General features: G+C 36.1%; 1 protein-coding gene across 1 annotated transcript; it reads right to left on the bottom strand.

The window, feature by feature from the left end:
* Nucleotides 4,738-8,145, bottom strand: LOC18770881 (4-coumarate--CoA ligase-like 7). Its single transcript, XM_007203554.2, has 6 exons — nucleotides 6,603-8,145; nucleotides 6,097-6,286; nucleotides 5,862-6,007; nucleotides 5,567-5,634; nucleotides 5,380-5,482; nucleotides 4,738-5,278 (listed from the first exon to the last, which is right to left on the bottom strand). Exons 1-6 carry the CDS (start codon nucleotides 7,611-7,613, stop codon nucleotides 5,165-5,167), a joined length of 1,632 nt encoding a protein of 543 aa, XP_007203616.1. The 5' UTR covers nucleotides 7,614-8,145; the 3' UTR covers nucleotides 4,738-5,164.

Raw genomic sequence — 13,439 nt, 5'->3', positions numbered from 1 at the left:
TGCATTATGCATATTGCTTTACATATGGGACATTTTGTCAGGCATGTTATCTTACACGCAACATAACACACAAAATGTGCTCGAAATGTTCTTAAATACAATAAAACACAAATTATTATGATCAATTCCTGATTTTATGTGGGTTTTTTTTTTTACTTTTTAATTCTTTAATGTGAAGTAAATGCAGGAATCCTCCAAATTGGAATGTAATTCCTGATTAGTAAACACACCATAAATGCAATAAAACACAAATTGCATAGTTTTTTTTAGTACCGCAAACTTATCATAATCCTAATTCATTTGTCTCACCCTCCCTCACCACTTGGACTCAGGGCGGAGACACATGGTATCTTCCGGAGGTGCTAGAAGTGTATATACTTGAGTACGGAGTGTTGAGGGAGAACATTGTATATTTCCCAAAGTTTTTCATGAATTGTAGAAAATGTTCTTAAAGTTACCATCCAAATTGCTTGACCTAACCTAAGGGCTTAATTGTAGTTAATTGGCTCCTTAACACAGATAAAGTAAAGCAGAACGATCAAAGATTCATACAAAAAGCCTTCAAATGGGCTGCTGAAAGTTTATTATTGTTTTATTTGTGCAAAAACTGCGCACCAGTACAAGTCTCTGAAATTAAGTTGATAACGAAGAGCAGCTGCCTGAGCTCAGCTAAGGTAGCTAGGGGTGGCAACCTTGGTCACATGCTTCATGAGTCTTCCAGCAGGTGTCACGGTGGAAGGCGCAACACCACCAATCCGACCCTGGTGGTCCGCTCTTACCGGCTTGAATGCAAAATGTTAGTTTGCGTCCCCTTATATCATTGCTCGCCATTATATTCTCAACACCATTGCTTTCCTTGCCTGTTTAATTATCATATGTTGTCACATGAAAAAAGAAAAAGTAAATAAATATTAAATAAAATCTGTAAAATATAAGAAGTAAACTTGGTTAGGTGTTGATCAATCTTTGATTTGACAAGCATGGAGATGATAGATGCTTACATTCAGTAAGAGCCAAGAGGGCTACGAAGACGATGCAGAACAGAACCAGCTGCACTTTGATTGCCATTTGATGTTTTGTTTGAGAGAGAGTGATTTGATGCAAACTTTGTTGTTGTGGTGATATGATGTCGAAACATTGTTGGGTTTCATAACAAGAAAATTTATTAGCGAACATTCATGGTGAAATATTAGAATCCAACAATACTAAAACGGTTGTGATTGTCTTAGTTCATCAGTTTCTTTTGGGTTACGGTCAATCTGATGCAAATCCAATATACTTGTTGTTTTACCATTTGTAATTGAATGTCTTTATTTACTAAACATTCCCCGTACAATTAAGCCCCATTTGGTAAGTTGGATTATGTAGTTAGATAGGATTTATAATCCTAGTCAAATATTTGGTGCCCTAAAAACAACATGGATTGGATTATTTCTAATCTTACTAAAGTCAAATATAGTAAGATTACTACATTAAATTGATGTAAAATGTTATGAAGAATTTCAAAAATATGGCAACAGACAGTGCTAAGTATTGCTTATAATAGTAAAAGGGAATCACAATGACAGCCAATAGCCCTTCAAGCTCTGCATAGGCCAATTGGATTAATGAAACTTGAGTCCATATAATAACAACAAACATTAAATCAAATGGATCATGAACTGAGCCAAAGTTAGAGAGGGGCAATTCTTTTTCTATTTTTATTTTTATTTTTTTAGAAACCTTCTGTTGACTGAAAAAAGGGACAAATCTAAGGTATAAATGCATGCATGAGTTAGAGTTCTAAAGTTGCATCCGTGAAATGCCAACAGAATTCAAAAGAAAAACAGGGAGTTTCACATCACTAGGGAAAAGAAAGTACCAAAAATAAGTAACCATAGGAAATTTCAGGAAGACAAAAAAATGAGTTTACTTGTGCTTGTTTATTTACACTTGATAGCTTGATTTTGAAATAACCTTGGATCCCCCTGAGTTATCATGTTACTAGTTTTATATCTTAATTGACATCGTATGATCAACAAAAAAATTGACCAATGACTCAAGCATGAACAAACGTTATGATATTTACAAATGTACTTTTATAAGAGGATAACACATAAATAATAGTTGCACTACCATAATATAGGACCATCAATAACTAGATATCAAACTTATCACAAGTATACATCATATGGTTGAAAACCAACACCAAAAACTGTTGAATAACAATCAGTATAAAACCAAATAACATAATAATAACAAATCGAAATATGCTTTATATATATAATCAAATCAATACAACAGTGGAAAAAAATTACAGAATACTAACTTGGTTTTTGGCAAACAGTGATACGATTTCTCTCAGGAAGTGCTTATGTATGAGAATGATAATGCTGTTCAAAAATTGTCTTTTCTGGTTTAGACAAATTGTCAATATATAGATGTCTCCAACAGTTACATTAATAACTGTTTAACATATTCGAATTTCAAATAATGATTTTATCTTAAAAACGAATTTCTAATTAATAAAAAGAAATTATTAATTAAATCAACAGAGCCCAAGAGGCCCAAGGCCCATCTTTTGACAATTAAATATAGGAGAATGCTAGCAACCTTCTCTTTTGGACCTTTTTTCTTTTTCCAATGACATGTGGTACTTCTCTCTCACTCAAAACAATGTTTTTAATTTTGAAAAAATATTAAATTGTATTGCCATATATACCCTTGACAGAAACTAAAAAGTCAAAAATCCTTTGAGTTTTCACAGCCCGAACATACCCTTTGCCTCCCAAATCATGAAAGTTCAAACACTTTTTTTTTTTTTTATATAAATAAAACCAAATAAAAATAGAAAATAGTGCTTTGGTGGTGAGATTTGAGAAATTAAAAAAATAAAATTTGTTCAATTACAAACAACAGAGAAATTGAAGGAGGTGGGAAAGTGGGGGGAATCTTTGGACGGTGGGGGGCTGTTGGTTAGGGATGAGGGAGGTGTTGTTTGGTGGTAATGAGGGGGAGAGGAAGTTGGTTTCTTTCATATGCTTGTTTGGGTACTGGTCATGGGTCATTACTGGGTATTAGTGTTTGTTTTGGGGAGAAGTGGGGAGGTAGAAGAAGGGTTGTGGGACGCTGCAAAGGATAGAGAGAGGATTGAGAGTGTGATTGAGAGAGAATATTTTTTAAATTGAAGGAATTAGGGAAGTCAATATATTTAAATTAACTATTTTATTTAATAAGGATAAATTTGGAAAACAAAAACTAACTTATTTGATTATTAATGACATTGTTTTAAGTGTAAATAAAGTGACACATGTCATGACAAGAAGGGAGAATGTCCAAAAAAGAAAGTTAGAGAAAAGGTTGCTAGCAATCTTCTCTTTTGAACCTTCTCCCTTCTCTAAATAACATGTGTCACTTTCTCTATACTTAAAACAACGTCATTAATACATTTGACAATGCATCTCAACCTTCTCCCTTCTCTAAATGACATATGTCACTTTCTTTACACTTAAAACAACGTCATTAATACATTTGACGATGCATCTTTTGTTTCTCAAATTTATCATTATTAAATGCATTGGACAAACTAGCTTTTGTTTCCACTTTGTTAAAAAATTAAGAGAACAAATTTGACGTTAGTTTTTTTTTAATAAAAAAAATGTTTACTCCTTTTTTGGTGAGTGAAGGGGGATGGGTTTTTGGGTATGGAATCGGAGGAGGAGAGAGAGTGAGAAGCACAATGCACGGTGGGGTTTTGGATTGGAGAGAAATGGTGATGATTGGGTAAGGATGGGGCCGTTGTTTTGGGTATGAGAGAGAGATGGTGCAATGGGTTTGGGTTTTAATTTTTTTTTTTTTTTCCTTCTTTTAACTTTTTTAATCAATTTGAATGTTCAGTAATTTAAATATATATTTATATGTAGTTTTTAAAAATTCCATAAATTTTAACGGTTTTATTGAAAAGCTTATTTTTGGAACCAAATTTTTTATTTTTATTTTAAGGAAGTAGAATTCGTTTTTATTTTCAAATATTTATTTGATTGAATTTTTAAAGACTTTTCGTAAGCAAGTGACTTTTGGGGGATGTATCAAATTCTAACTTTTAAAGACCTTTTGTAAGTAAGTCTTTAAAAGTTAGAATTGAATACACCCCCCTTAAGCTCTGTTTGGTTAATAGGAAAGGAGACTTGGGAATGAGAAATTAATTGTTTTTCCATGTTTGGTAAATCTAGTTATGAGAAATCATTGCCTAGCTCATGGGAAAGTAGAGGGAAAGTGAAGTCATCCTCCTAATTTGGGTTTTGTTTTCCCTCTTCATGGAAAAGTTTGGGAAAATGAGCTAACTTTAAATACATATTTCTTATGACCATTTTATCCCCATTAACAATTTAGAATTACAATATATCATTAAATGCATTCTTTTTTTATTTGATTTAATATGGGTATAATTTAAAATTTATACAAACTTTGTTTTCTATTCATACTCAAAACAAACATGGGAAAGGAAACAAAGTGATATTTATCGGTTACTTTTCTAGCATTACCAAACATGGGAAAAGAATCTTCCATTCCCATTCCTTGGAGAATGACATGGGAAATGATTTTATTCCATGAACCAAACGGGATCTTAGTGTTTATTTTTTAAATTTGATTGTTTAAGTTAAGTTGTAAATTGAAGGAAATATAAAGTTAATACATTTAATAAGAGTAAATTTGGAAACAAATGATATATGGATGCATTAATGTCATTGTTTTAAGTGTAGACAAAATGACACATGTCATTAAGAGAAAAGAGAAGATCCAAAATAGAAGGTTGCTAGCCCCTTAATCAATTGACTAGACTTTAAGCTGGATCATTCAATCCATTACAGAATTCTATGAACTAAAATTTGAGCCAAGCTAGCGTTGTTGTGATTGTCATCGCCAACAAATGCGAGAGAAACTCCCATATATTATGTTGTTCTCTTTTCATCTCTCTCATCACATAATAGAGAGAGATAGAAAACTAGATTACATTAAAACACAAACTTGAACTTTATTTAGTAATTTCCATTGATTTTCTCACATTTCTTTGTTATCTTCTCTTGAATTTTATTTAGTACTTTTTTTAATTATAAAAAAACAATTACAGTGGAAGAAAGCAATAAATGAGGGAAATTAGTATATGGTATAATTATCTTAATTATTATATTTTGGACCGAACTTTCTGAATAAGCTCCCTTCTCAAAATCTTTCCTGCAGCAGACTTTGGCACACAGTTTATAAAAGTTACTCTCCGCAATCTTTTGAATGGTGCAACCTGCGGAGGGAAAAGGAAGGAACCCATCAAATATCTAGAAAACTGCTAGAATCTCTTTTCTGATAACTGTTGTAAATATGCTTAGCTGCCTGACACCTTACCTGCTTCTCAATGAATTTCTGAATGTCTTGCTGGGTTATCGAGCTGTTGGGTGCACGAACAACATATGCAACTGGAACCTCACCAGCTTTCTCATCAGGATATCTGCAGCATGAAATGCTGGGTCAAATCTCATGAAGTAGTATTTCAAAGTTATGGCAGCTGAGAAATGGTGCAATAATTGCTTACGGGATCACAACAGCATCCAATATTTCAGGGTGAGAAAGCAACAGCCCTTCAAGTTCCGCAGGGGCCACCTTTGCATACAGTCAAGTAGTTTCATGAAGGTATATATATATATATATCATATATGCACATTTATTTTTACAAAAAGCGTTATTCTAAATTACTCTTAACGTACAAGGAGGGGATCGAACTTGATATAAGAGGACGAATACGCTGTCTTAATTAACTGGCGTAATCCACATCCACTATGAAATATTCTGAGTAAGATTAAAAGAATACCGATATATAATTAAGTTACCTGAAAACTGTAACACTTGATGAGCTCTTTAATTCGATCCACAACAAACAACTGCCCCTCCTCATCAAAATAGCCAAGGTCTCCAGTGTGCACCCAACCTTGTTCATCTTTAGTCAACTTTGTGGCTTCTGGATTATTATAATAACCTGAAATAGTTAAGCAATTTATTGTTACAGATGCCACATTGAAATAACAAAATAAATGCAGACGGTCAAGATATATATGTTAGGTCAACCTTGCATCATATTGGGTCCTCTGACCAATATTTCTCCCAACTGATTAGGTGGAAGAGACTTGAGGGTATCTGTACTAACTATCTGGGATTCTATTCCTGAAGCAAGAATGCCGCTTGATCCAGAAAATCGAGATCCTTCTCTGAAATTCTCTAGTGAAACAATCCCGCAAGTTTCTGTCAAACCATAACCCTGCCACCATACCACAACATGATTTTCAATAAACAATTCAGGGCATATTTGGTGGCTCCAACCGGACTAAACTGGTTCAATTAAATTGGATAGTGTATGTTTGGTGATCTTATAAATGCTAAGATTGAATTTATTAAATTGAACAACAGTCTGATATATTGAGTCTTACAAGTTTCAATCAAGTTCGAGGGGAGCTACTCAACGTTAAATAACACAATAATGAAGAATTAATATGTTAATTAAAAATTAGTCATGAATACAAACAAAAATATTATCATGTGTTATTGATGGAGGAGTCCTTTTTTATACAATTTACCTGACCAACGACAGCCTGTGGAATATTCTTGGCGCACTCCTCCATCAAATCCTTCCCCAGCGGCGCCGCGCCAGACGCGATGAATTCAAGCGACGACAAGTCGTACTTCTCCACAACGCTCTGCTTCGCCAGCGCGATCATCACCGGCGGAACGACGAACAAATGAGTGACCCTGTACTTCTCCACCGCCTTCAGCGCCCTGTCGATCTCAAACTTCGCCATCGAAACGACGGCGTTTCCTCGCCGCAGCTGCGAGTACGCGATCACCGAGAGCCCGAATATGTGAAACATCGGGACGATGCACAAGAACACGTTTCTCGGCTCGCCGTACCGATCCTGATCCGCTGTCACCATCAACGACGACGTAATGAAGTTCCGATGCGTCAGAATCACTCCCTTGCTCTTCCCCGTCGTCCCGGACGAGTATAGCAGCGCCGCCACGTCACTCTGCTTCACACTAATCGCCGGTAAATTTGAAAACGGATCCGGATTCTCCGAAATTTTGACCAAATCGGAAAAGTAACGTACTCTTGGATTTGGAGCCCCGATTGAAGATCCTAATAGGATCGTCGGGAGATTGAAGCCCTTGATCTTAGGCCAGAGTTCGGGGACGGTGATGACGAGCTTGGGGTCACAGTCGTTGACTTGACTTGAGAGCTCGGAGACGGTGTACTGAGGATTGCAGGTGGTGGCAATGGCGCCGATTGCGACGATTGAGAAGAAGCAGACGGGGAAGTGGATGGAGTTGGGGGCGAAGATGAGGACGACGTCGTTTTTCTTGATGTTGAGGTTGAGCAAGGCGTAAGCGAGCTTAGAGACTAGGGATTTAAGCTGGAGGAAGGTTAGAGTTTCGGCGGTGTCGGATTCGGCGAGGGCAAGGTTGTTGGGGAAGGAGGTGGAGGATTGGAAGAGGAAGGAGGTGAGGGAGAGGTTGGGGTCTGTGGGGAAGGGGACGGGAGGTCGTGGGGAGGTGTAGGTTTGGGTTTTGGGGTTGAAGGATTTTGGCGCCATGGGTTTTTAGGGGCTGAGAAATTGCGGGAATCTAAGAGTATCGGTTTCTCGAGAAAGAGTGTGGTTTTGTTGTTATGGATAGAGTTAGACGGTGGGTCATGAGGACGATGAGGTCCATTGAGGAAGGAAGGTTAAACTATTGACTTCCTCGTAAGAACGTTTTGTGTTTTTGTTTCTTTTTAAAATTTATGTCAACCTTCAGAATAAAAGAAATGTTTAATAGGAATAGTCATAATCTATTAGAATTTTCTTAACCGGAAAAAAATATATATATATATATTATTAAAATGTTTAAATATTCTACCGAATTTGAGTTTGGCCTAGTGGGAAATCCTTCTCTTTGCTAAGCTCTGATTTCAATTTTGGTTCCTCTCATTTTATGTTTCTTCAATTAGGCAATGTATTAGGGCAATGCAATGCTCTTGTAGCCTTCATGTACTTGAATCCTTCATTCACCAATATATATATATATATATATATATAGCTTGTATAAACACAATTCTGAGCCCCCCCAAAAAAAAAAAAAAAAACTTGTATAGTAATTATGATGTCAAATAAGTTTTTTTAAATAAAAAATTTGAGGCCAATTAGAAAAGGTGTTTAAAATTGTTATTAAATTCCAAATAAATCCAAATCATGTCCCCAAAATTGAGATAAATAAAATCCGTGATAAAAAAAGCATTTTAATTTTTTTAAAAGAGACTTTTGATCCCACTACTGATGGAGTTCTATTGAATACACCACATGGCTGGTGTACCATCCAATACATATAGATGGTACATCAATCACCATGTTACGCCAGTCATATAGTGTATTCAGAACATGCAAAAATTACTTCCTACATTATTACCTTATACAACATTTTCTCAAATCTAATACGACCCCATAAACAACTTGACACGTATTAAAGTAGCAAATACACTAACTTAATAATCCAACTTAACAAACCCGAACCCAACTTGATAGGAATTCGGGTTCTGTCAGATCGTTCATTGGGTTGGCAAAGATATGCCAAAGTAATTTGAAAAAGGTAGGTAGCTGGGTTCCAAACAAGCACAAGCATGTCAAGCATATATTTTTATGCAACAAAATTCTCATATCACACGATCTTGCTAGACATAAATCTCTATCAACTTCTCTCAGGCATGCAATTTTTGCTCAACATTCATGTCTTTTAGGGCCTAATTATTATTCACACCAGACACAGGGCATGTTTGGTATGCCTCATTGTGACTTATTGGATTGGACTGTGTTAAATAATACTTAAAATCCATGTGTTGGCAAGAGAGGGGATTAACTTAAATGAGACTATAGTCCAACAGTTAAAAAAAATCCGGACTCGTGTGTCTAATATAGAGAGCCTGAAATTGGGTTCGTAAAATAGCGAGCGTGTTATTTTTAACATGTGAGTCCGATGGATTTCCTTATGGCTTGAATCAAAACCACACAACCACAGACACAATCGACGGACTGTGGCAGAACCCAATGCCCAATTCGATGCTTGTGATAAAAATTGGGTAAGTTATTATTTGGGTTGCAAAAGTTGTTTTTTTTCATTTGTAATTGCTTGGTAATGTTTGAAATTGGGTATGATTTGATTTCCAGAATAGCAAAAGAGGTATACATTTTTTCGAGTGGGTGGATAATGAAACTTGTCCAAGAAGAAAACAAATGGTCCCTAATTTGCTTAGAAGACTTAGAGCAACGGAGAAGGAAGGTAGAGCAAAGGAAGACTCTGTAAAGGATGGAGTGCAACTTTTATTTTGTTTTGCCACCACTCACCAAGAGCCACTTGTTTGTATGAATATATTGACACGATTATTACGCAGTTATGATGGGTCGAGATTGAGTCTAGATGATCTTGATCACATTTCAACCTTGTCACCTGAGCCAAAACTGACCAATCTCTCTTTGACAAAGAAGAAAAGGGTCGGGACGATTGATTGGGATCACTAGTTATAAGTTTGGGCTCGAGTGGGATTGAATCTCTAAGAAAAATAAAAGATAACCAATACATGATCTGATCTGCAACTAAATATAAGAAATAGGAGGGTATCCGTTCTTAGTGGCAATCTACAAGCAGGAGGAACCCTATGAGGGATCATAAAATGCATATTTACTTGAGTTAAACATTTCAGTCAATTTGATGAAAATTAAATTGCTTAATGTCTCAGAGGAGAATACATCTTCAAGCATCTACCTTTGCCGCTGCAGATGCATAACTTACGCTGATGTCTCTCATAGTTTTGCACTGACTCGACGACTCATATCGGAGAAAATTGATCTTTATGCTCGTTGAACATTTCTTCAGCATCTGAATGCATTGAAATATGATTGAAAGGGATGAACTAATGATCAAAACCAATATTCAAAAGATGAGATGACTCAACAACTGGAGCCCCAGAAAGCAGCATCCTCCTTTTGGGTCAGTTAACCAGACCAACTCAGTTTGTAAACAATCAAAACAACTCAAGGAACATGAAACTGAATATTTAGGTAAGAGAATATTTTTTCATCATCAGCTTCCTAGAAACCAAACATAACATAAACCAAAACAGAAAATGGAAAATACTGATTCTCAATTGCAATTTCTCAGCTTCTCATTAGTTTTGTCTCTGGAAATTCAGATATCAAGGCTGGTCTACACAAATGGAGGTGATGCCATTTTGGTGTTAGCATCAAATGGCTTTCATTTTCTCTGGAAATGGCCACAGGACCTTAATTCTAGTGGAGTGGTAAACAATGACATGCTTTATAATTCTTTCCTATTAGATTTCTCCTATCTTTCCTTTCGAAATTGAAACCGAAGGGGTAGTTGGTCATTTGATTATGATGATATTGATTGAATACATGCAACTCCCAAGGTTCACCCTAATTTATGCTTAGCAATCCCAGGATGGGTGATTCACTGGGAAGTTGCTCGTGAGTTTCCAGAAACAAAACCGTGAGGGTAGGGGGTCCAAAACGGACAATATCGTACTACGGTGGAGCCGATCAAGGATGTGACCAAAAAAATGCCATTCAAGTTTTCGAAAAATCGGCCGCCTAGGCGGGTTTTTTTATTTTATTTTAATAAATAGTATAGCCGCGTGGCTGTACGCCTTAAATAATATTTTTAAAGCGTAGAGCCGCGCAGCTGTACTCTTTTTTTAAAAAACAAAAATTTCCCTCATTTTCCTTTATCAATAAGAGTAGTTTAGAGAATTATCCATTACTATTAGGCGCCATTACCTAGGTCTCTATTGTGCCCTTTTGATTTTTTACTTATTACCCATATAAATAATTTAGCATTTTCCCATTTAATACTTGTATTATACACATAAGGATGTATTTTTCAATAATACTTCCATATTCCGTACACGTCTTAAAGACTCGATAAAATACATATTTTATAAAAAAGCAAACATACAATACACGTACGTATGTATTTTTTTCATGTTTAATACACATGGTTTTTTTTTTCAAAAATTTCAATAATACACACAAAAGTTTCACATATTATTGAATAAAAATAATATATATTAAAATATAATATAGTGGCGAACTTTTCAGTTGTAACTTGCCAAAAATTTTCCAAATAAATCACATACGTATTTTTCCTGTTCCGTTTACTAACTATGAAAGAATGTGAGAGGCTAAGATTATTTCTTACTTGTTGTAACAAAAAAGAAAGATGGTGATCTTGAAATCTTTTTGCCAACCAGAACAACAATTTCAAATAAAGATGTATGGGTTATAATAGTAAGAGGTGGTAATATATATAATTTTTTTTTAATAGAACAAGAGATTATGCGAGATTAGCTCCTCAGTATCGGTTATCATATGCACAAACATCCACAACCCTCAAAGAAAGAACCAACGCATTTTCAGGAGCCCTCCGCCCGTCCCCCTGATCATAATTTTATTAATATAAAAGAAACATATAAAGAAAACAAGAACAACAGGGGGACCAAACCACAACCCTGCAAAAAAGAAAGACTGACATAAAGGCACGACAACATGTGGACTCAAGAAACCAAAACTCTGAAAGAGTAAACAAAAAGAGACTAAGTAAAACGGTAACTGGGCATGCCCAGCTATCCCGATGGCAAAAAGGCAAAATAAATGAAGGTGCAGTGTCCCACCATGTAAAACCAGAGCCCAGAACACCGTGATTTGCCAAAGCGTCAGCTCCATGATTACCCTTGCGAAATATATGAGAAATCTTAAACAACATGTGTTGGATACGATGCAAGAAATTCTGCCAATCAACCCGCAGTTGCCAGGGACCGAATGAGGAGAGCAAAAGAATTGAGTAACTAATAACGAATCAGTTTCAATCCAAACATTATGCCAAGCATGAAGCCAAGCAAGCTTAATGGCCTTGATGACATCTAAAACTTCAGCGTGTATGGCACTAGAGACATCTAAATTGGAGCAAAATGGCCCAAATGCACAACCATGGTAATCTCGAAATACACCACCACTACCTGCTTTACCAAAGTCACTTTTGCGAGTGCCATCAGTATTAATTTTGACCGAACCAAAGCAAGGGGGATGCCACGTAACCTCAATATTTTGGGATTGGGGCTGGGTCTACAGCGCACCCCAAAAGAATGAATAGTACACAAATCACGCACCTTATTCGACATATGACCCTTGACCAGAGTACTAGGGGCATACACATGATTAATAATGGTACGACAAGCAGAAGAAACTATAGAAACCTTCTCCTTAAATCGCAACTTATTCCTTAAATCCCAAATTAGCCACATAGTAGTTCCAAACATAAGAAGCCACAGATCCATGAGCTAGGGGCTAAAATGAGTAGAGGAGCCGACATAAAGAATAATCGCTAGAGGCCCCGGAGTAAAGTGCAGAACAAAAAAAGTAAACATAGAACTCCAGATGGAACAAGTAAATGGGCAGTCAAAAAATAAAGGATTAATATTCTCCGAAGTCATCCTGCAAAACAAGCACATAGAAGCAAGGGCAATACCACGCTTTTGAAGAAAATCCTCTGTGAGAAGCCTGCCATGCTAAAAATGATTTACGGGGCTCAATAAAAGGTTTCCAATTTAACTTACACAGGGAACCTGAGCAAACTTAGGCCATGTGAATTCATAAGCGTCCTTAGCAGAGTGGTTTCCAGAGGAGGATGGCACCCAAACTAACAAATCACCTGCAACAAGATCTTGAAAAGAAGAAATAGCCACAATATTGTCACAAATACTTGGAAAATGCAGAGTTAGGAGGGGCGGTAAGTGCCAGACCCCATTGCCACGATACTTGAAAAACCAATTCACCATTTGCCGCCTCAGAGAAGGGGGACCAAAAAAGATTGATATAAAGATATCCCACCAAAAATAAGTGCTTTTACCATCTCCAAGAAGAGAACCAATGTTGTTTGAGTATATGAGGCCAAACATGCTGAGGACAGGCCAAATAGAGGATGGGACTAAGTTGAGCGTCCCAACCTTTTTTAAGCAAATGGTGGTAGTATTCTTCATGTAAAGTGTTGTTTGAAAAGTGAAGCAATTACCAAGACCACTTCAACTCAGCATGCAATTATCTACGACAAATAATGTATGCGGTAATAGAATTTAGTAGCACCCGAGAAAACGAGGTAGATCAAAGGCGTACATTCTCACGAAAAAAGAAAAGAAAAAGATTGCCTCTTGTTAGGTAAGCTTATATTTAAACTTTAACAGATTGCTTTTTACAAAATAATGACTGAGAATGCTAATGCTTTTGTAATTTTTTAAGTTTATGTGAAATTGATCTCAGACATCTGTAATTGTAGAAGAGCTTCATAATTGCAATTCTTGTCTGAAAGTATTCCATCTT

Source organism: Prunus persica, chromosome G7, assembly GCF_000346465.2.
Source record: "Prunus persica cultivar Lovell chromosome G7, Prunus_persica_NCBIv2, whole genome shotgun sequence".
In the NCBI taxonomy this organism is placed as follows: domain Eukaryota; kingdom Viridiplantae; phylum Streptophyta; class Magnoliopsida; order Rosales; family Rosaceae; genus Prunus; species Prunus persica.
This window is presented reverse-complemented; position numbering and strand designations above follow the sequence as displayed.

What these genes read in the sequence shown, in the direction of transcription:
- LOC18770881 (XM_007203554.2), bottom strand. Translation starts at nt 7,613, where the DNA reads ATGGCGCCAAAATCCTTCAACCCCAAAACCCAAACCTACACCTCCCCA. An exon ending in TCAAGTGTTACAGTTTTCAG is followed by an intron (nt 5,635 to 5,861) that starts GTAACTTAATTA and finishes CTGTATGCAAAG; the next exon opens with GTGGCCCCTGCGGAACTTGA. An exon ending in AGAAATTCATTGAGAAGCAG is followed by an intron (nt 5,279 to 5,379) that starts GTAAGGTGTCAG and finishes TTCCCTCCGCAG; the next exon opens with GTTGCACCATTCAAAAGATT.